The 23823-nt window shown below is 47.4% G+C and overlaps 1 protein-coding gene across 1 annotated transcript in view; it reads left to right on the top strand.

Annotated features, from left to right (window-relative positions):
* Positions 1-1863: 1863 nt before the first annotated feature.
* The window catches only part of TRPM1 (transient receptor potential cation channel subfamily M member 1), a 95388-nt gene continuing 73428 nt past the window's right edge, over positions 1864-23823 (top strand). Inside the window, 3 exon segments of the mRNA XM_047862890.1 lie at positions 1864-2008; positions 5838-5945; positions 5948-5973. Coding sequence (XP_047718846.1) covers positions 1864-2008; positions 5838-5945; positions 5948-5973 — 279 coding nt within the window.

Genomic DNA, 23823 nt, shown 5'->3' with positions numbered 1-23823 from the left:
TGTCCCTCCCCTGCTCTTTCTCTTTCTCTAAGTAAATAAAAACATTCAAAAGTATCTTAAATAAATAAAAATAAAGTTTCTAGCAGTCACTTAAAAAATAAATAGAAGTGGGTGAAAAAAATTAATACTACATTTTATTCAACCCAAAACATCCAAACTTTCATTTCAATGTGCAATTAGTATGAAATCATTATCACTGGTCTTGTCTTGGCCACCTTATGTGTTGTGTGCTCTGAGCACACTGCATTTTGAACTGGGTGAATTTCAGGTTGTCGATGGGCAGCCACATGTGGCTCAGGCCACCACATTGCATATGGCAATTCCAGGTTGCTTGCCTCACTGTGCCAGCTCTGGGGAGGAGGCATGTTCACTTTGGGAAGGCTCGAATCTCATTCTCTCCATGTTATCTGACCCCAGAAAGGGCCCATTTGGCCCATTGTCTGGAGAGGCACTAACTGGCGGCTGGGATGGGGGTGCTCACTGGCACTGAACACCAAGTTTCTCTACCTTGTAGCCACAATGGGGCACGAGTATGCCGCTAGGGAAGACGAGACCCTCACCTGCCATGGGGGCCTCCCAGCTCCTCCCAGTTTGATTCTTGACACCCCAGGAACACCCTGCCTCCATAATTCTGTCTTAATCTGTGCCATCCGAAATACCGCCATTGCAGAGCCCCTCTGGCCCCTGGAGGAACTCCGGCTAAAAGCCCATTGAGTCTATCTAGAGCCAACCACAAGTTTACAAGGAAAACAACCCTGCCGCTGGGTGAGCACTGCCCTGCCCCCAGGCTGCATGCACCAGCAATACATGGGCGAAGTCACGCTTCACCCCCACTCTCATGGGACACAGTTTTCCACCTCTGGTAGGCACATACCTGAGGGAAGCTGATGAAAGCAAAGGACAGACCCCCTCCGCAGAAAATGGCCTCATCCACCTTCACAATCCAGCATCACCTCTGGAAGTCAGAGGCTCCTTGAGCCCCTGGGTGTCCTCCAGGTGTGGGAGTGGGCTCCTGCAGCTTAAGGGTGGGTACATGGCCCCAGGCTCAGGCTGCACCCCAGCCAGGGCTCTGGGGGGCTACCTTACATTCCTGCTCCACCTCACATGCTCACTCGGAGGCCTCAGTGTCCTCATCTACGAAATGGAAACCGCCCTAACTGCCGCTGCATCCAGTCTGTCTGCACTTCTGTGCACTCTTCTTGGAAATGAGAGAGGCACCCCGGGAGACCCACAAGTGTGTAGGGAGACCCAAGCCCCTGCCTAGGGGGTTGAATGGAGGAGAATTTCAGGGTTTGGCTGATCTCTTTTCCTGCTAGGCTGAGAAAGCTCACTGAAAGCTGGAATAACCATGCCCATTCTTACAGTACACCCCCCATGGTGGTTTTAGGGTGACTGTGGATACGGGTCATGCAGGCTGCTGGTAAGATGGGGACAGTGGGGGTTAGGAACGCCCGGATGGGGACGGGAGTCATGTGGGACTCACACTGCATGCATACTGGAATTCACCTCGACCTCTGGCTCAGCCTCAGATGATTTGAGAAAGGATTACGGATGATTAGTGCCATGTGCTGCCTTCTCCCAGCTCCTCAGGGCCCGGGCACTGCCCGCCTGATGAGGGGCTTCTGAAAGAACGATTATGTCCAATTGTCTCAATTATGCAAACCATGCTGACATTTCTAGCAGGGGAAGGACTGGCGGGGGGAGGAGGGTCACTTCAAAGGGAAAGTTCTGGCTCCCCCCACCTCTCTCAGATCCCAAGGCTGTTTTCATGGGATCCCACACTGAGCAGCCTGGCAACATGGGGCCCTGGTTTCCTTTTCTGGCCTGGGAGCGAGGTCATGGGGCCATTGCCTCACCAGGATCATGAGGGGCCCGGCACGGGCGCTCACATGCTCCTCATGTGGACTTCTCCTCTTAAAGGGTGGGCCCTCCTCAGCCAGCTTCCTGTCTGGCCAGAGGAGGAAGCTGGAGGCCAGGCTGGGCCCTCCCCGCTCTGCCACTGTAGCAGGTAAGCTCAGGTGGGGCTAAGCGAGGGTGCAGGGAAGCTCAGGTTGGGGGCTTTGCTTCCTGGGGCCTGTTGCTCCTCTGCTGCTGAGACTGGCTGGATAAGGGTGTATCTGTTCTCAGCTGACAAGGCCTCCAGGATGATTCCCTGAGGGAACGAGCCCTGTGTCAGCCAGCCAACACCAGGCTCCAGCGTGATGAGGCTTCCTCAGAGCTGGCTTCTAAATGTAGGTGCCAGGGATCCGCAGAGAAGCCCCAGCTCCAGGGCTCAGCCTCCTTGCTGCTTACTGTTACTTCTTAGCATCTTACCTCTGTCCCTGTGCTTCCTGGAGAGTGTGCCTCTTCCCGTGAGCCCTTGCTATCGCTAAAGTTCTTCCGGGGCGGGGGGGCAGGGGTTATATCTATAAGCCTTCATCAGCTGATATTTCATCTATTAGTTAAAACCTCAGGGTCAGGGGAAGCTCAGGGAAAAGATAGGTTCTACTACACAGGGCTGTGAAGGGAGGTGGGAATTCCCTCTCACTACCAGTGGGAAGTAAGAACCAGTTTCTTTTTTTTTTTTTTTTTAATTATTTTTTTAAAATTTTTTTTTTCAACGTTTATTTATTTTTGGGACAGAGAGAGACAGAGCATGAACGGGGGAGGGGCAGAGAGAGAGGGAGACACAGAATCGGAAGCTGGCTCCAGGCTCTGAGCCATCAGCCCAGAGCCTGACGCGGGGCTCGAACTCACGGACCGCGAGATCGTGACCTGGCTGAAGTCGGACGCTTAACCGACTGCGCCACCCAGGCGCCCCAGTAAGAACCAGTTTCTGAAAGGCAGTTGAGTAGTATGCACCCAAGTACAATTCTACGTCTAGGGATCCATTCTGAGGAAAGAATCCTGAAGGTAGGCCAGGATTTATATAGCATTGTTTACTACAGTGAGACACATGAACAACCCAAATGTCCAAAACTGAGGATTGGGCACGTAAACCATGGTCTATCCACAGGATGAAATATAATGTGGCTACTTGCAAAAGGACAGAGAAGAATGTATAACGATAATGTGCAGAATGAACATGCTTTTCATGACAGACGCGCACACACACATCTGTTCCCAGGAAAAAAAAAAAAACCTAGAAATATACTGAAAGTCTATCTGTTGTTATTCTAGGATGAAGGCCATATGGGTGATGTTTATTTATTCCTTGGTAGATTTGTATATTTCCTCTTCTTCTTTTACTTTAATCATTTTCTATAACAAATACATTTTCCTTTTGTTACCAGAAATTATACCTTTTTTTTTTTTAAGTTTAGCAAAAAGTAGCAGAAATAATGAGGAGCAGGCAGGGGCAGAGGTGGGGAAGAATGGAAATGTTTACAAGAGTCATTCCTGGGTTGATGAGGAATAGGAACTGAAAATGAAGGAGGGCAGAGAGGTAGGGAGGAAAAATATATGACAAATTTGCTCTGTCTGAATTAAATATTTAGGGAGGAATTAAAAAGGACACCAGCCTCTCTAGCAGCGGACTTCAGACAGGTTTGAATTTCGCGAAGGATTGTCTTTGGCAATCTTCACCAAATATCTTTCTGCACACTACCCAGCAGCAGTTTTAATTCATGGCATTTGCGATGGTATTTATAGCGTAAATTGGCCACTGTCTGCAGTGTATTTCAGGCTCCAGAAAATGTAATTGGAAACGTCAACTAATGTTGAAAGCGTTTGCTGTAATTGTTTGTGTTTTATTGGTTATTTTCTAGGAGAAGTCTGGAATTTTGTTTGGTTTGGCTCTTTGCAACCCCACTTATTTGCTTTGCAAAGTTGATAAGTACAAGAAACAGAATGATATTCAGGCATTTTAAGTGGCTAGTCATCTTCGTACTGAACTAAGTGAAAACAAAACACACTTTCCATTAACTTAAAATCCTCTTACTTGGAGCATTTGATATTTTTAGAAATCTCCCTTTTGCTTTGATTGGAAATGTTTTCAAGATGTCCTCTAATTTGTGTGTGTGTGTGTGTGTGTGTGTGTGTGCACGTGTGTGCACACATCACGCACACAAAACCTGGGCCTGGGAAAATAGAGGCGGCCATCCAGGGGAATAATGGGACCCAATCCCGGATCCTCTTCCACAACCTAGAAGTTAATGAGGTTCAACATCTTAATGCCTCCATTAAAAAGGTAGTAGCCAGAGACACACTGATATGCAAAGGGACCCGGGCAGTCGGTGGCTGCTATGCCCCTCATTTTCTAGCTCTATTAGACTCTGCAATCGGTGAATGAATTACAGAATCCACTGGGAGCAACCAGGGTCCAGGAAATGGTTGGTTCATTGCCCCAGACACACATCACAAACAGGAGCAATTTTCCCAGGCTCCCACAGAAAACACCACAATTTATCTTGCTATTTTCCAGAAACTGTGCCTTCAATTGCTATCTATGTCAGGGGGAAGAATACATTTCCAATGCTAGAGATAGCTTAAAGAAAACAAGCTAATGACAGCCCACAGCTCTCCCCTTCCCAGCTGCCAGGTCTTCTTGTTGCTATGTGCCTGCCCATTCCCCCCACTGCTTCTGGCTCTCACCCCATCTGGTCTGCTCTCCCCATAAACGTGGCAGGGAGACAGGAAGTCCTGTGTTCATTCCTTAAGGGTTGGTCACACTTGCTATGACCCAAGGTAAAATTAATGCTGAATTGGCAGGTGGCCTCTCTCCATGGGCCATGGGCCCTCCCTAGAGATTGGGTATTAGGGAGGGCAAATGTGTCAGGCATGATGAGGTGGAAAGCATGTTGGCCAGGAGTCACAGCAACAGCATCTTTTTTCTGTTAATCATTGGAGAGGTAATACACAAATATATAAAGTTGTACAACAGTGCAGAAGAGCCAGATGAAGGTCCTAACACCCCTAGCCCCACTGCTGAGCACGCTTGATGGTTTGATGTGTATTGTTCTAAACTAGTGCCTCCCAGTCAACTGTGCCACAGACATAACTTTAAATTGTACAGTAGCCATGTTAAAAAAGGAAAGCCATGTTAAAATAAGTGAAACTAATTTTAGAATTTATTTAACTCAACATATCCCAACTATTATCATTTCAACATGTAGTTATTACTAAAAAAAAACTTATTAATGATATGTCATTTGTTTTGTACTTCAAAATTCGGCCAAATACTACTCCCCCACTTTTTTTGATCTCTAATATCAGACATAAAAAATGGTAGTTTGCTGTCTTATACTTGAACTCACAGCATATCTCAGTTAAGATGGGCCAAATTTCAGGTGCTTAATAGCTGCATATAGCCAGTGGCTACTATGTTGAGCAACATAGCTCTAGACCTTTGCATATCAAGGTTTGTTCTTGTACAACTGGATCATACCAGAAAGATCTTAGTACAACTTTTTTTCCAATTAATAATAAAGACATTTACACTTTAGAACTTAAAGTTCTACTTTAGAGTATCTGATACTTGCACAGCCCATGGTTGGATCTATCATCAATGGTTTAACAATTTCCTAATCGAGATGAAAAAAAAAATTGGAGGCTTCTAATTTTTCACTTGGTTCAAAATATATTGGAATAAACATCCATATATTGCCTCTGTATGTGTAAAAATGTTTCCAGATAATAAACCCCTAGAAGTGGATGTGCTGGGTCAAAGCGTATGTTCGCTTGACCCCGTGACAGGTACTGCCCAGATCCCCTCCAAAAACATGCTGCCAGGAGTCTGTGAGAGAGAAGCAGATCCTTAGCCACCAGGCAGCCTTGGGGTTTGGACCTGAGTTCTCTTAGATGTAAAAACGAGAAGTTGTGCTAACCCTTCCTTGTTTCTTAAATGCCCACTTTTACAGCTCAAATGTTGACGGTTCCAGCCCATATCTCCGGTGGGCAGGGCTGTGCATGGGTGAGAGCTCCCTGTTCCTCAGTTGGCAGGGCAGGACCAGAAAGGCCGATGAGCAAACAAACTCCTCATGCATCTTACCTGAGGTCAGCAGAAAACTCTCAATGAAGACCCGAACTCCTATTTTTTGTACAATTACTATTACACTGTCTTTTATTAATATGGTGTTGTCTACTAAGTGCTGTCACAGCAAATGAGCAGAGGAGCAAGGACCAGCCCAAGCAGCCTGGCTCTTGAGCTGGCTGCCACAGGCATCATGTTGAGCTACATCAACTTCACTCCCACTGGTGTGCCACCCAGCGTCCCTCCCCACCCCTGTGGCCTCAGCAACATCACAGCCCCTGAAGGACACAGTCCTTGTTCACACACACCGCCAATAGTGTGGTGCACCCTCCCAGGTCCTGGGAGTCCTAGGAGAAGAAGTCCACCTAAAGAGTGGCAAAGGACCACTGAAAAGGAGAAGGTGCTCCCCATGGAAGCCAGGTGGGTACTGGGAGGTCAGCGTTGGTCTTCCAATCCTCTCTCCCATGGGTGCTGGTCTGCACCCTCCCAGCCAGGGAAGACCAGACTGAGCTCTCAGGTAACGTCAAGGAGGCCTTATACACACTGGCTTTCCAACTAGTTTGCCCTCCTGAGCAAGCCAGTCAGGAGGGGGAGCTGCAGAGGGGGCCCCCGAGACCCTTGTGGCAATTCCCAGGTTCCCAATCAGGGAGGAGCTGGTGATGGGGGCAAGGGAAGATTCATCCATCCATCCCCATCCATCCCCAGCTGTGTGGGATTGAGTCTTCCAACCAGGGGCATGGAGTGTCTTTGCATTTGTTCAGACCCTCTTTCCTTCCTTCAGCAAAAGGTCTTATAGTTTTTAGTGTGTTGGTCTTTCACCTCCTTGTTTAAGCGTTTTCCCAGATATTTTATTCTTTTTGATGTTATGATCAACGAGATTTTTTTCTTAATTTCCTTTTTGGATTCTTCACTGCTGGTGTTTGGAAACACAACTGATTTTGGGTTAATGATCTTGCACCTCAAAACTTTGTTAACTTTGCTTATTAGCTGTAGCAGAGTTTTTTTGTGGATTCTTTCAGAGTTTTGCTTTGTTTTATTTTGGGCTTCATCTGTATTCCTAAGCAATATATTGTTTAGCTTTTTCTGCTTTTGAACTTTATATAAACAGACTCACACTGTGTGTCCCCTCGGGGACTTGCTTCTTTTGCTCTGGGTTATGTTTTGAGAGCCATTCATATGATGTGGTTTGTCTGTTTCTGTTGCCATGTAATATTCCCTCATGTGAATATGTGGGGATGGACTTACAGGTCCTACTGCAACTGGGCATCTGGGTTGCTATTTGTTGGGGATCTCATGAATGGGGACATGCATGTGGGGTCTCCTGGTACACACGAGCATGAGCATATTTGGGGGTAAACCCCAGTATAGAATTGATAGACTCAAGCATGTGGCTGCTCTGCTTCTCCAGATGATGCCAAAAGGCCTTCTATCCTCCTTAAAAGGAGGAGCTCAGAAGCATCTGCCCATTTTGGAGAAAGCATTTGGAATCAGCCAGAGGAGACAGATGTGTGATGAGGGACAGGGCTGTGCACAGGAGTCAAGTCCAGCTGCCTGGCATGAGGCCAGCCAGGACTGGTGCCTTCACTATGACCCAGTCTCTCCTCTTAGTGCCCATTCACCTCCCAGAGTCCCTACCAAAGCCCTAACACCTACACTGCCTCAGTTTCCTCATATTTAAAACCACAGTGAGGGGAGCACGTGCTCTCTGTAGACCTCTGCCCCCCAACAGCCACTGCATCTCAATTCAGTGTGGCAGTCATCGTGACCACAGTGAGAAATGGAATCAGGGGCTCTGCTTTTTTTCTGCTGTTCCCTCTTCTGAGAGCGCCTTTCCCCTTTGCTCCTGCGCCCAGCTGAATTCTCCTCAGGCTTCAAGGATGAGCTCCCTCCCTGTTTTCCCCACCTGGCAAGTCCCTCCCCAGGGAGAAGCCCTGTCCCCCCACACCATGCACAACTTTACAATGCCAGTGTATCTGCCTGGGAGCTCCCGAGGGCTGAGTGCACTCAGTACACCTGGAACCAGCAGAGCCTACAAGGTGAAGGGGCGTCATAAGCTACTAGCGTGAAATACACAAATGCTGGCTTTCTCTCATGTCACACAAGGTGGTCTGGGGGCTACAGAGGTCCCAGTGAACTTCTGAAGACATATTTCCTCTGATGTAACCCTCCCAAGTTTTCAATGCTGATCTGTGTGTAGGAACACTTATCTATAAATACATGAGCAGCCCAGACACTGGCCATGAGTCACGGGTCACTACAGACCACAATGGTCACATAGATCTAGAAGAACACAGCAAATGAGAACCCCATTTGGGATGCTCAGCCATGCCCCCTCCTTCACACCCAGCCTCCCACCCAAATCTACACAGCTGCTCCCACCCCAGTCCTCACCTCCCAGAGTGGACCCTGCAGGAGTGCCCATCATTGCCAGACCCCTCGCCCCTTCCTCGAATTGTAACAAGACTCAAAAGGTTTGCCACTTGGGGTGCAGCATATTGAACACAACCCAAGGAACCGTTGAAAGCAAAGAACTTTTTATTATTTGTTGCAGGTGAGAACACAGGGAGATGGCTCTCAAAGCACCATCTCCCTGTGGAGTTAGTATAGAAACCTTTTTTTCAGTGTATCAGGGGGAGGGGAGGGGAGCTTGCATATACGTTAAGGAACGTATACATATCCTATTACTTAGGCACTTTGGTTCAATTCTGCAAGACTGTCAATTCCTAGACTGTCAACATGCTAGTGTGTACATTGTATGTTTGAAAAAATGGTGGAAAACTCCACCCACAAGAGGAGATCTTAGTATTATAATGAGCTAAAGGTAACTTCAGGACAACTCAGGGGTGAGGAGGAAGGGTGAGTCACTTCTATGCAGTCCTCAACTCCAATCTGGCTCAAACTGGCTCATGTAAGGGGCTGTCAGGGGAGACCCATCTAGCAAGGGGCTCTCAGGTGAGTGAAACACCTTGGCTGGTGTTTCCTTGGTGTCTCCTTGGCTGTAACTGTTGGTTCTGCCAAACAAAACCCATGTTTTCTCTGCTTATGCCCCTTCCCCACCTCCCTTCTGCTAGTAGCGCTTAGGCCTCTTATTTGAGTAACTTCCCTTTGCATTTTAGCTAACAAAATCTGTCCCATCCTGGCTCTCAGTCTCTGGGAGTTGACTATTGCAAACTAACCAATCTGCTGCACAGGCACTACTGAAATATGAGAGGTGCTTGCCGATTAATGCGTGCATGCTGGTCCCCAGGAGCCGCAGGAAACCGACTTAGCATGACTTAGATAATATTGTCGGCACAGAGCTGCTATGAGGCCAGGGAGGAAGAACACTGGTAAAAGAAAACCTTGGAAAAACACAAACCAAGATTTGTGTCTGACATTCTTAAGGGCTGGTGAGTGAGCCGTGAGTTTGGAAGGGAATGATCCCTGTCTCATCAAAGTGTCCCTGACGTTGGGGACAGCTGGCCAGGCCTGGGCTTGACTCTTAGTCCTGCCTTCCCACAGGCTTCCTGCTTCCTCTGCCATTGACAGGGGAATTAAGAACAATGTATTCCAACACCCACCGACCCTACCTGAAAGACCCTGGGCATTTAAACGGAAGCTAAAATCTTACCCTTGTTATACTTCATTCAGTTTATGCTTACTTAAGACACTCAAAAACTATTTACTGAATACCAATCTCTGCCAGACAATGGGCTTGAGGTTTTTCACACTAAACTGTGTTTAATCTTTACAACAATCCCACTTAACAGGCAAGATAATCGAGGCTCAGGAAAGTTAAATAAATTGGCCACGGTCATAAAGATAGGAAACAGTGAGTCCAGGGGTGCCTGGGTGGCTCAGTTGGTTAAGCATCCCACTCTTGATTTTGGTTCAGGTCATGATCTCATGGTTCACAGGTTTAAAGCTCTGCATCGGGTTCTGTGCTGACAGTGCAGAACCTGCTTGGAGGTCTCTCTCTTTCCCTCTCTCTCTGCTCCTCCTGCGCTCTCTCTCTCTCTCTGTCTGTCTCTCTCTCAAAATAAATAAATAAACTTAAAAAAAAAAGGAAAAGGGACAGTGAATCTGGGAGCTGACTCAAGTATGACAGAATCCAGAGTCGTTTTCTCACCACCACACCTTTTATTGTATGTTTACTTTAGGGACCACCTTCAAAGCCTTAACCCAAAGAAAAGACTTTAATGGTAAAGCCCACTGGGAAGATTCTTTCCAGGGTGTGACTCCACGAGGAATATGCCAGGGAGGTGTTGCCTCCTAGTGGTGCCACAGGGTAGAATCCCATGCACCTGGGTAAAGCGTGAGGAAGCTCTCTGTACAAGTGATGCAGGCTGGCCGGGTCCAAGGATCAGCCAAGAGGGCCCTTGGCTTCCCACAGGAGAGAAATCAAGCGCAAGCCTAGAGGAAGTGAGAGCAGAGTTTACTGAAAACATACAGCAAATACAGACAGAGTGTCTGGAAGACTCAGGAAGGAAAGGAGAGTAAGTCTTGTCTTTGCTTGGGGTCTGGGGTATTTATTAAGGATGGTGATCTGGTGTATGTGTTCTCTCAGGCATCCAGGAACTGGTCAAAGCAAGGACAAGTGCTCAGGAGCCAGGAGTCTTGGTGTCATGGTGTCTGGAGTCAGTGGTCTTGGAAAATGTAGAGGACAACCTCACCGGTCACTCCTTAGATGTTATCCATCATGCTGGAAGTCTCCAAAGAAATCATTAACTCCTTGATTTTACGAGGAGGACTTACATTAAGTCATGTGTAGGGTGGGGGTGCAGGTCCTAACATGAATAGAAGAGCAGGCCTTCCCAGGATCCCTGCAATTTCCCTAGTTCACAAGGGCTCAAGAAGATGCCCACAAATATCACTGAACTGTCATTTTTAAAAAGTTCTTTACAAGAGTATGTGTGTTGGAATAAACAAGAGAGAATGTCCGAAGGGCACACAGCAACCATTAGTGGGCGTCACTGCTGGAGGCTAAGGGTTGGAGGGAGAAGGAGGGAGAATCACTTTTCAATTCAGACACTCCTTTTTTTAAATGTTTATTTATTTTTGAGAGAGAGGGAGAAGAGGGGAGGTGCAGAGAGAGGGAGACACAGAATCTGAAACAGGCTCCAGGCTCAGAGCTGTCAGCACAGAGCCCAACACGGGGCTCAAACTCAAGAACCATGAGATCATGACCTGAGCCAAAGTTGGATGCTTAACCAACTGAGCCACCCAGGCGCCCCTCAATTTAGACACTTCTAAATCTTTGTCATTGTTCCATTGAGCATATATTAGTTGAGGGATGCTTGTGGGGTTTGTTGTTTGTTTTAAATTCTAAGCAAAGGAAAAAAACCCACATCATCCCCCCATGCCACCAGCCCATCCCCACCCTGTGCCCCAGGCATGAAGCTTTTGAGGCCATCTCTAAAAGGAAAAGAATAGGAAAATGTGAGCTCCAAATCGAGATTCAGGTCTTAGAGAGGTGGGTGTGGGGCCCTATAGCTGAAGCTTCTCTGTCCTTGTGGTGGATCATCGCCCAGGCCAGTGGCCTCTGCACCTCTTCATTTTATAGGGTGACCATGTTACAGGGTGACTCCCAGGCCTGCTCCCACCCATATCCACCAGGCCCCCTAGAATGTGTTTTCTCATTTTGATGCCAGGTCCACTTGTAACCAGGGCACTGGGGTGCAAGAGCACCTGGTGCAAATAGACCAGTTTTGGCCATTTCCCATTGGCAAAATCCAAAGGCAGAGAGGCAGGTGGTGGGTGAAACAAGAAAGGAATTTATTTCAGCGAGGCCGACCCCAGGAAGACAGTGGACTAGAGTCTCCAAGACTGTCTCCTAAGTGCGGAAAATACTTCCAGGTATCAGAGAACGTGGACATATAAGGAGAATAGGGAGAATGTGGGACAAAAGCCAGTGGGAATGTGTAAGTGGGCAGTGAAGGTCAATTCATCATTGTCTTGGGGTCAAATACACGGGGGCTCGCTGGCATCAGGACAGAACTTACTGCTCTTCCCATCACGGGATGATTTGCCCAGCAGGTCTTTTGCCTGAGTTAAGAGACAAGCTGGAAGGGAGAACTTAATCAGTTAGAAAGTACCAGCTAAGGTCAAAATGGAGGTAGTTGAAGTCCTCTGTCACACTCTTCACGGGCCTCCCCACTGTCCTCCAGCCGCTGTGTGGGCCAGCAAGGGCCAACCTGCCATGGTTACCAGTGACCTGTTGTGGGCACCATGCTGAGCCATATTGGAGTCCGTGGGAGAAAGAACAATGAGTGTCCTATATACACTTACCAAAATATCCCCTCATGTTTAAACCGTGTGGGAAAGTAAGAACTCTACAGTCAAAAAACATGACTGTATAAAAAGCCTCACACTGCCCAATGTGCTGGCCTGCCACATAGTAAACCCTCGTACACTGCCCAGTGGGGACATGCTGGCTGCACAGTCCAAGAGCTGTGAGCTGATCGGAAACAACCCTCACACAACGAGGCAAGATCATAAAGAGAGCAACAACCTGTCTTTAAAATGTTGATATCGTGATCACAAGGGATTCTTGGCATTGATTTTATCTTTTTTAAATTTTGTATAAAATGGGGCACCTGGGTGGCTCAGGCGGTTGAGCGTCCGGCTCTTGACTTCGGCTCAGGTCATAATCTCATGGTTCAAGGGTTTGAGCCCTGCATCAGGCTCTGCACTGATAGTGTGGAGCCTGCTTGGGATTCTCCCTCTCTTTCTTTTTTTCTTTCTCTCTCTCTCTCTCTCTCAAAACAAATAAACTTTAAAAAAACGAATCAAAAGACAAAATTTTGTATGAGATGCTATTTATCTTAGGTACTGAATTTTTGACACCTTGCCCATCACCCAAGAAAGGCACAGCAGGCCCAATAGTGCTATGCCTTCTGAGCACTGATTCCTTCCCTGGATGTCCAGGTGCCAGCACTGACATCAGAGACATCTCCTCCGACTTATCTCCCTTACAGCATGAACTTGCAGTTCCTTGAGAGGACTGGCTTGGGAGGACCCAAATAGAGCAGTGGGAAGCTGAGGGCCGCATGGGCAATGGATCTCAAAAGCTTGTTAAAATACAGGTTCTCACACCCTGATTCTGATTCCAGGGCCTGGAGTGAAACCTAGATATCTTTTTTTTTTTAAATTTATATTTAGTTGTGTTAAGATACGCACAATATAAAATTTACCATCTGAATCATTTTTAAGAGTATGGTTCACTGGCATTGAGTCCATTGACACTGTTGTCCAGCCATCATCACCATCTACTCCAGAACGTTTTCATCCTCCCAAACTGAAACGCTACCCATTGAACACTAAGTCCTCATTTCCCCTTCTCAGCCCTTGGCACCCACCACTCTTAGTGCCTGTCTCTACAAATTTATTTTAGGCACCTCATATAAGTATTTGTCCTTTGTGACTGGCATATTTCACTTAGCGTACTGTCCTCAAGGTTCATCCACATTGTAGCAGGTGTCAGGATTTCCTTCCTTTTGAATACTGATAATATTGCTTCATATAGGTAAACCACATTTTATTTTGAATAATGCTGCTATGAACACAGTGTATAAATATCTCCCTGAGACTCTGTTTTCAATTCTTTGGGGCATATGCTCCACAGTGGAATTACTGGATCATATGGTAATTCTAAGTTTCATTTTTGAGGAGGTACCATAACTGTTTTCCATAGCATCTGTTTCATTTTATTTTTTTATTCTTAATTTAAAAAATCTTTTTAATGTTTATTTTTGAGAGAGAGAGAGACTGGGGGAGGTGCAGAAAGAGAGGGAGACACAGAGCCTGTAACAGGCTCCAGGCTCTGAGCTGTCAGCGCAGAGCCCGACGTGGGGCTCGAACCACCAACTGTGGGATCATGACCTGAGCCAAAGTCGGATGCTTAACCAACTGAGCCGCACAGGTGCTCCAACATCTGCTTCATTTTAAAAGGATTATTAATTTATTTATTTTGAGAGAGAGAGAGAGTGGGGGAGAGGCAGAGAGAGAGGAGGAGAGCGAGAATTCCAAGCAGGCTCCATGTTGTCAGTGCAGAGACCGATGTGGGGCTCGAACTCATGAACCATGGGATCATGACCTGAGCTGAAATTAAGAATCAGATGCTTAACCGACTGGGCCACCCAGGTGCCCCTGCTCCATTTTAAAATTCCACCCATAGTGCACAACTGTTCCAATATCTCCACGTCCTCACCAACACTTGTTATTTTCTGTTATGTGTGTGTGTTTTCAATCGTAGCCATCCTAATGGTGTGAGCTGATATCTCTCTGGTTTTGACTTACCTTCCCTAATGATTAGTGACACCGAGCATCTTTTCATGTGTTTGTTGGCCGTCTGTATGTCTTTTTTGGAAAATGGCTAGTCCAGTCCTCTGCCCATCTTTAATCGGGATGTTTACTGTTGTTATTGTTAAGTTGTAGGTTTTTGTGTGTTGGTTTTTTTTTTTTACATATTCTGGATGTTGATTCTCTATCAGATATATGATTTGCAAATATTTCCTCCTGTTCCAGAATTGCCAGATACTTACATTTTTAACCACTTCCCCTGTACCATCTTTGAAGAACACAGGCACAGACCCTGTGGACCCCTTTCTAGAAGCAAGTTTCTGGGCCAGGTCCTATCAAAGAGCAGTGATAGAGGGGAAAAGATAGGGAGGAGACCTGGCTCCACTCAGGACCCAGTGGCCCATTCTAGGACAGGTAGCAACCCTCACCTGAGCACCTACCAGGCATAGGTCTCCAACACCTGAAAGAGAAGAGGCAAGGAGAGTGGTGCAGGCCCTGGCACCCAGAAACTATGGCTTCCCCCATCCACAGAGTAAGGCAACCTCCTTCAAAAGTATGATCCAAAAAAAACCATGGCCCACCCCTGAGTCCCATCCTCTCACATCTGTGGGGCCACTCACATCTGTGAAGTGCACCTTGTGTTTAGAAGTGCCCATCTGGCTTACCTGTATGTGATCCTGAAAATGGGGAGCAGAGAGAGCTGACATCCATATGGACATGTGACTTTCAGGAGATCTCCCCTCAAATGGTTCTGCCTGGGGCTGGGGCTAGAAGCTGACCTTGGCCACCTTCCCTTCTCTCCCTTCATTTCCTCCTGCCAACCCATCATCTTACCTGAGGTCCTGATCACCCCTTTTTTTCTAGGCTCAGTGGAGAGCCCTCAGCTGGAATACAAACTGCCCATGTACTTTGTGCATTGGTCCTCATTGGTGACCAGCACAGCTGTCTGGAGAGTGGGAGAATTCGATATCCCAACAAAGGGCCCATTTTTATTTCCTCTCCTCCTTCAAATGGTCCAGGATAAGTGGATGTGGGAGTGGGTCCCACAGGCCTTCATTCCAGGATATTGAAATATCCTTCTGCACCTGGGGTCTTTTGCTGCATCTGTATGACCTGAAGGTCTTTCCTGTCAATGGTAAAAATGAGGAGCCCATATCAGTCTCAGTACCCTAAGCCCAGCTGCTGCCTGTGTGGCTGGCCTAGCTGCATAATTAAGTATCTGGATTGCTCTGATGGGCTCCTCTTCTGTTTTGCTTTGGTTTTTCCTCCTAATTGACTATTTGCACTTGCTCAGGGCTAATAACCACCCTTCATTCCATCCAAGGTCAGCAACCCCCTCACTTAAGGCGAGGTCAGCCTGGCAGGTAGCACCTGTGAGAAGTGTATCCGGCATCTGGACAGCACCACTTTGAATTAAGGCCTTGTCTTACGTGGTTTGACTGCATCAAAAATGATCATTCCAAAAGCAAATGGGTGTCTGCTCACATTTTAACAGGAAAACCCAATTTTGATGAAATCCATACACCAAATTCTGGCAAGGCTTTTGTCTTTGTCCATTCAGGTTACTATAATAGAATGCCATAGACTGGGAGGCTCATAAACTTAATTTCTCACAGGAACGCTGGCAAGTCCAAGATCAAGTCACCTGCAGATTTGATGTCAGGCGACCCCTTCCTGGTTCACAGATAGCTGTCTCACATGGTGGAAGGAGCAAGGGAACACTCTGGGGTCTATTCTGTAAGGGCACTAATCCAAGTCATTAGGGCTCCAACCTCCTGACCTAATCACCTCCTAGAGGCCTCACCTCCTAATACCCTCACACTGGGGTTAGTATTTCAGCATGTGAATTTTGGGGGAACACCAACATTCAGTCCATTGCAACTTTTTCTACAAGTTAGAAAAATAGATAACCTTTTTAAATTCTGAATTAAACTAGTTACCATTCAAGATGTGTCCTAGGGCTCCATTATTTGCAATCACAGCTCAAAATATGCATAAATCCAAGATGATGGAATGGGAATCTGCTGCGTTATTGGAAGATTACAAAATTAGTGATGCCACTGAAACATCAAAGGTGTTACCATGAGTCTGACCCCTTGGAGCCCACTACAGTTGGGAGACCTGGGCTCAGAGACTCTGAACACCGGCCAGGTACCATGGGCACAGTCTCATTTTCTTTTTTTCTTTTTGTTTTTAATTTATTTTAATGTTTACTCATTTTTGAGAGAGAGAGAGAGAGAGAGCAGGGAAGGGGAAGAGAGAAAGGGAGACACAGAATCTGAAGCAGGGTCTCAGCTGTGAGCTGTGAGCACAGAGCCTTCATGTGGGGCTTGAACCCACGAATCATGAGATCATGACTTGAGCCAAAGTCAGACACTGAACCAACCTTGCCACCCAGGTGCCACTTTTCTTATTTTCTTTTTAAAATCAGTTATATTTTTCCTTAGAAAACTAAAAACATGAAATAAATGATGAAGCAATTAGAGGAAAAAATTCTGATTCCCCCACCACAAACACAAGCTGACAAGTTAATACATTTGCTTCTTTTTTTCCTGGCTTTATTTAGTATTCCCTCTAAAAAGAGAAATGTCTTTAGAGCAGTGCTCTTTCCGATAGCCAGGGAGTGACAACAACCCAGATGTCCATAAATTGATGAATTCCTGCGATGGAATATTACTGAGGCATAAAAAGGAATGAAGCCCAGACACCTGCTACAATATGATGAACCTTGCAAACATTCTGCTAAATGAAAGAAACGAGCTGTAAAAGGCTCCGTATTGTATGATTCCATTTATATAAAATGCCCAGAAGAGGCAAATCCATAGAGACAAAAAGCAGATTCGTGGTTGTCAGGAACTGAGGGGCTGTGGGGGCTGGGGAATGACTGCTAGTAAGTAAAGGACTTTTCTTTAGGAATGGCAGATGCTCTGGTGTTAGTGCAGTTTCACAATCTTGGGGATATACAAAAAAACAAAAACAAATACAAAACAAAAAAACCCTGCACATTTTTAAAATTTATTTATTTGTTTATTGAAGTTTATTTATTCATCTTGAGAGAGAGATGGAGAGAGTGCGCAAGTGAAGGGGCAGAGAGAGAGAGAGAGAGACCGACCGAGCATCTGAAGCAGGCTCTGTGCTGACAGCAGAAAGCCTGATGTGGGGCTCGAACTCATGAACTGTGAGATCATGACCTAAGCCGAAGTCAGATGCTTAACCGACTGAACCACACACTGCACATTTCAAAAGATGAATTTTAGGGTATGTGAATTATAGTAAAAAGAAAGTAAAAAGGGGGGGGGGTGCCTGGCTGGCCCAGTTGGTTGAACATCCGACTTCGGCTCAGGTCATGATCTTGAGGTTCGTGAGTTCAAGCCCAACATCAGGCTCTGTGCTCACAGCTCAGAGCCTGGAGCCTGCCTCAGATTCTCTCTCTCTCTCTCTCTCTCAAAAATAATTTTTAAAAAACTTAAAAAAAAAAAAAAGAAAGGAAAGGAAAAAGGAAAAGGTGGCCTAAAGACCCAGCTCTGCTCCTGGGCTCCAGTCTGGAGGATCGTGTTACATTGTCCCAGGAAGGGCCCCTGGATAGAAGAGGGTTGGAGGTCTGGGGAAGAGGGAACACTGGCCAAGGTGAGGTGGGGGCTCTGATGACCACCCCCCCTAGCGTTTCCTCCAGGCCAGCCCTGTCACCTCCAGGGGATGGTGATGATAAAGCACAGGAAATCAGATCTTGACGTTCTCCCAAGCACTATCACTTGAGTCTCATGTTATCATCCGCACTCTACAGATGTGAAAACTGAGGCCCAGCACCTGAGGGGCAGCCTCAGCATGGGCCCTTACCTGGGGCTCCTACTGGTTCTCTTTGTTGTAAGGGGCCATGAGGCGAGGTCTGTCAGGCTCAAGAGTCTCTCCTTGTCTGGCCAAAGCAGGAGCATCAGCCAAACCACACAGAAATGGCCTGTGGGTTGGAGCCCAAGGCCTCCTTCTTGCTGGGGTGAGTGGGTGGCAGGTGGAGTAGGAACAATTGTGGAGTTTTAATCTTTGTACGCCTGAAGATGGGTGGCCTGTGCCAGTGCTTTGGCGGGGAAGTTGTCTGGTTCTCTGGGATGGAGAGTTTCCAGGCATGCAGGTGCTGCCCCAGGTGAGGCCCACAGGTGCTCCTGGCAGCCAGGCAAGGGCAGGTCGGGGCCCTGTGTGGGGACCCACAGCCACCTACCAGTGTGCGAGAACATCCACCAGCGTTCCCACACACAACGGCATTCCAAAGAAGCCAGAAATCCAGATTTTCACATGTAATCCCCCTCTGGGTTAATAATAGCAGAGAATTCTTCTCTTTATACAAGGGTCAAATCAAGTCCACGTGTGGGTCACATGCAGCCCTGGGATGAGCGTTTTGAGGCGTTGGCTCTAAATACAGGAGATAGGCAGTTTCCTTTGGCTAAATGGGTCCACAAATCAGTCATTTCACTGTAGGGCTTGCTGTTAATTTTGGCCCAAGAAACAGGGCCATTGAGTAAACAGAGACTCGCCTAACAGTAAACCAGCTCTTATGTTTGGAAGCCACTTCCCAGGATCAGTCACAGCTGGCCCAGGCCAAACGCCACTCCCTGCGGTCCTGGCCCTGTCTCCTGCCTCCCTCTCCTCCCACAGGCTCCACTCCCCCACCCCTCAGCCCTCTCACCCTTCCCAGCCCCCACCCCATCACCCCACCCCAGCCTCAGTCTCTCAAAGGTGTCCCCCTGCAGACTCCTCCTTCCTCTAGCACATCTCCTAGAGGGTCATCCCCATGGTGTGGGCCACACTCCAGTCTTCCTACTGGTATCCTGGCTCCCCTTTGCTCCCCTATAACCCAGCCCCATAAGTTCATGCTGCCCCTCTGCCCACCACTTATTGTGACCTAAAGTCTGTACAGAACACGCCCCACCTGCATCTTCGGTTCCAAAGTCTGCCACATACCCAATCCATGCTCCTCAGCAAGCACCTGCAGCTCTGTCTGCTGCAGGGCCTTTGCACATGCTGTTCCAGCACCCTAGAATTCCCTTCTGGTCTTTCACTTCACAGTTTAAATGTATAGCCTGTTCAGCCAAGACTTCCCAATCTAACAAGCCTCCTACCCCACCCCACGTGCACACCACCATACTCTACCACACCCTCTTCTTTATTCCCTTCATGTTCTTACCACAATCAGCAATGCTCTGGTTTATCTGCTGCCTTGTTTGCTATTCTTTGCTATTTGACCACAATGGAAGCCCCCTGAGGGTAGGGCCATGACTACCTGGCTCACCTCCACCCCCAGCTCAGAGCCCTGAACCCAGCCAGCCCCACACTGGCCACATGATGGCACTCACAAAACACCTGGAACATGAAGACATGGCAGCCTAGTTTCTGCCTTCACTTCACTACTACGAGAAACGCCCACTAAACACTCATCTCCTGGGGGGGCCTCCTCCTGCCCCTCCATGGCCCATCCCCATCTCACTGAGGTGGGAAACCCACCCCCTTCCCTCCATTTCCTCACCCACCTACTGCTCAGCACCACCTCTTGCCCTCAGTCACCCTGTTCCTGTCCCTCCCCCCTATTCTCCACATGCATCCTCACTCCCTCTGCTGTACACATGCTGTTCCACCCACCCCACCATTCCCTGTCCCCAAATGTCTTCAGCCCACCTGTCCAAATCTTGCCCATACTATGAAGTTTCCTCCCCGTACTTACCCACTCTGAACTCCTGGCACCTGGTGGTTTTTGAACCACCAGGTGAAGGCTTGACTGCATACTGCCTCTATTTCCATCATGCAACTTACTATCCTGTGATAAAACTAATGACCAGGATTTCCATTTATATCTAGTACCTCCCAGATACTGTACAGGTGTTATCCCAGCTGAGGCTGAAAGTATGCAGAGCAGTTCCCATTTCAGAGATGAAATGGGGGCGGGGGGGGGGGCTGCATGTGACCCACACATGGACTTGGACAGCTCAAGGGGCTTGGGGAGCGTGATGGTGGCACCACTTCTGTGTCTCCTCACTGGGCCTCACAGACAGACTTTCCAGTAAGTGAGCACTCCTGCAGGTGGGATTTTAATCTTCAGTGCTAGTGTTCCTCTTATCTGGCCCTAAAGCACTTAAATAACCATTTGAGGGGCACCTGGGTGGCTCAGTCGATTAAGCGTCTGGCTTCAGCTCAGGTCATGATCTCTTGATTTTGTGAGTTCAAGCCCCACATTGCGCTCCGTACTGATAGCTCAGAGCCTGGAGCCTGCTCAGATTCTGTCTCGCTCTCTCTCTACACCCCTCCCCCAATTGCACTCTCTCTTTCTTTCTCTCAAAATAAATCTTAAAAAAATAATAACCATTTGTGATGGGCAGGAATATTTTGGATGAGTGGGCACCATCTCTGACCCAACAGGGGGATCTGAAGGGTCTATAAATGAACCACAGGAGGCTCTGCTCTTCTTTCATTTCACAAGGATGCCCTTTGTAAGATTCCATGGCTCTTTGTTGTTACCTTGGCGGTACTCAGCCCTGGTATCAGAGGCAGGAGGGGAAGGAGGAATGTTTGACGCAGGGGTCCTCCACCCATTGCCTTTCACCTGCATCAGTGGCTCCCAGCCATTCAGGAGGCTGAACCCCTCCCCACCATGAGCACAGAGTCTCCTCAGGTGACCTGGGTTACCTCCCTTCTGCTCTGTGTGCACGCCACTGGGGTGTGTGGGCCCAGGGGGCCAGACTGTGGTAGGCCAGGTTGATAAGAGCTGGGCCCCCCTGGAAATGCTCCACCCGAGAGATTTATTGATTTATTTAGTCATTACAGGGTAATGAGCAACTCCTCTTTGCCAGGCACTCCTGGAGGCACTGGGGATAAAGCAGAGAACTGAACAGGGCTTTGCCTTCCATGGCTTTTGTAGGAGGAGAGAGGGAAGGGAAGAGAGGGAGGTTAGTGGGATGGAATGTATGAAGGACAGACAGCAGGGGGTGGGGGTGTGATGGGGAGCCAGAGAGCCTCCCTGAAGAGGGGACATTTGAGTACAGGCCAAAACACTGTTGGAGATTGCAGGCAAAGAGTGGCTATTGTATCTTTTGTTTATCCTCAGAAGATTCTAGAATATTTCTGGAGACTCAGCAGTAACTTGGAATTTTGAACTGAGGATGCTCTTCAGGACTAAAGTTTTTTTAAAAAAATCAGTAGTTGATATTTAAAGTAAAGCACTTTTTTCCCCAAGGGAAAGTATGTTAGTCACATGCTAGCATATTCATTAGGAAAAAAAAGAAAAGATTTTTGGTGAAGCAGAGAGAAATGGGGCCATTTTGTGGATGCCAGCTGCTGTTCTTGCCCAGGGCTCCAAGGGCTGGGGTTTGGCACTCTGAAAAGGCCCCCTCCCAAGTTTGGGGGTAAGGTGTTGGCCAATACTCCCTCAAGGCAACAGATGCCCTGCACCTGCATGTAAAGGAGATGGGGGAGGGAGGCACTCCTTGATGGAGGCATTTAAATGCTGCCTGAGACAGAACAGACATTAATAAAAACAAGAAGCACATTGCTGCTTTCCAAGTTCTTCATCCACCTCAGCGTATTAAATCCTGTAGGGCAGGTGGTATTTCCCCCTTTTGATGATGTGGGACCTAAGCCTAGTTGTTCAGGAGCTGGACCTTGGTTTTCTGATTGCCCACACTGCATTGCCCCTGGGTTTCCTAGGACGTGCCCACTGACTGGTTTGTTGTGCTAGGGGGCGCTGAGAAGGAGGGCCTAGGGGGACAGGCAGAGGGGGCGGGGCCTAGCAGGGGCAGGGGGCGGGGCCTAAAGACGGGAAAGGGGGAGGAGCTGAGAGGGAGTGAGGTCTAGAGAGCAGGGCACAGAGGTGGAAGGGCATTTCACCGTCATGTCTTTCCACAATGGCTAGAACCATTCCCCAGTCTTTCCTGGTCACCTTGACATTTTTGCAGAGTATGGGTCAGTTATTTTGTAGGATGCCCCTCAGTTTGGGTTATCTGAGGTTGCTCCTGCTTAGATTCAAGTTATGCATTTTTGGCATTTTTATCTCTCATGCATTTTATTGGGAGGCTCATGGTGAATCTTTGTTCCATTACTGGTGATGTTCACTTGGCTTTAGGTGGTGTTCCCCAAATTTCTCCACTGCCAAGCCACTAATTTCCTCTTTATGATTAGTAAATACCTGTGGGAGATACTATGAGATTATGTAAGTGTACTGTTACTCTTCAAACTTTTCCCCACTACTTTTAGCATTCATAAAACATGTGTGATAGTTGCCACATGGAGATTTTCTACGTCCATCATTCCTTCTGTATTTATTAAATGACTTACTACTGGAGGAAAGAGCGTTCCCATCACCCCTATGTATTGAATTATGTATGGATTTATACCAGTGTGGGTCCATGGGCTCTTATTTCAGTCAAAAGGTTTTACTTCATTATTGTAAGTACTTATTTTCATGCTCAATTATCCCAGATAAAGCCAGTGAGAGTCCCTTCAAAGTGGCTTCAGTGTTCTTTTGGCAAGTTCCCACATCAAAAGTAAACACTTACTGGCTAAACAAGATGTTCCAGGTCCTTCTTGTACTCTCCCTGCTCCAGTCTTGGATACAGTCATTTCTCCAAGAAGCCCCAGTTCGCTTCAGTGGAGAACAATATTTAGAAGCCAATATTTGAGCACTAAATATACTCATTGGTGGTACGCCCTTTCAGTGGATAGAGCCAGGAAATACATGAATGTGTGCATATACACACATACGTGTGCATATGTGGTAGGCATATGACCCCAAAGACCCTAGCCTCCTGGTATTTATGCCTTTGTAGTTGTTGTGTTGGTCCCAGCCTACTGTTAGTGATGCTCTTGGCTAGGAATGACCGAGGCATTCACCAGAACCTGTGTTATTCACAGTGAACCTCCACAGAGACTCCCCCTGTGGAACTAATGTTGTGGCTGGACCAGCCCTGTAATTCTTATTATGACTGCAAGATGCACTTCAGCAAAAACTAGCAGGAAACTCTGAGGAACAAGATTTATTACTCACAAGCCTTGAGTGTACGTGGCATACCCAATGGGCCACATAGCAAGGACACAAGTAGAGATAGAGATAGCAGATCCAGAACTCTGCCTTTATTAGTGTCCAAGGGTGGGGTGTTTAGGGTTTCGAGGGTTCACTCTTTATGGTGAATTTCAGGCATGAGAGCAGGTATTAGGGCACAGGAAGGGCAAGGGTCAGTTCTCTAGGTTAACCAGCACTTTCTGAAAGAGGGAGCTTGGTGAGCGGGGGCAGCCTAGTTCTTTATTTGGCTGTTTTGTTAGTAGCTGTGTCGTATATCTGGCAGTATATTTACTTGAGATGGATGTCTTTGACATGAATGCCTCAACAGTCAAAAGCTGAATGTCAGGCACTCACGTTACAAGAGAAAAAGCTTAATGTTCACTTACACTATAGTAGTCCTCTCCACCTGATTGTGGGCAGCCAGAATGGGAGACTCTTCTAATGCATGGAATACAGCTAAAGAGATATCACTTCAGACACATGGTTGTAAAGAGACCATGGCTTCTCTTGTGTGACTCTTGCACTCCCCACTCTGATGGAGGTCACCCACCATGTT

Source organism: Prionailurus viverrinus, chromosome B3, assembly GCF_022837055.1.
Source record: "Prionailurus viverrinus isolate Anna chromosome B3, UM_Priviv_1.0, whole genome shotgun sequence".
Classification (NCBI taxonomy): Eukaryota; Metazoa; Chordata; class Mammalia; order Carnivora; family Felidae; genus Prionailurus; species Prionailurus viverrinus.
This window is presented reverse-complemented; position numbering and strand designations above follow the sequence as displayed.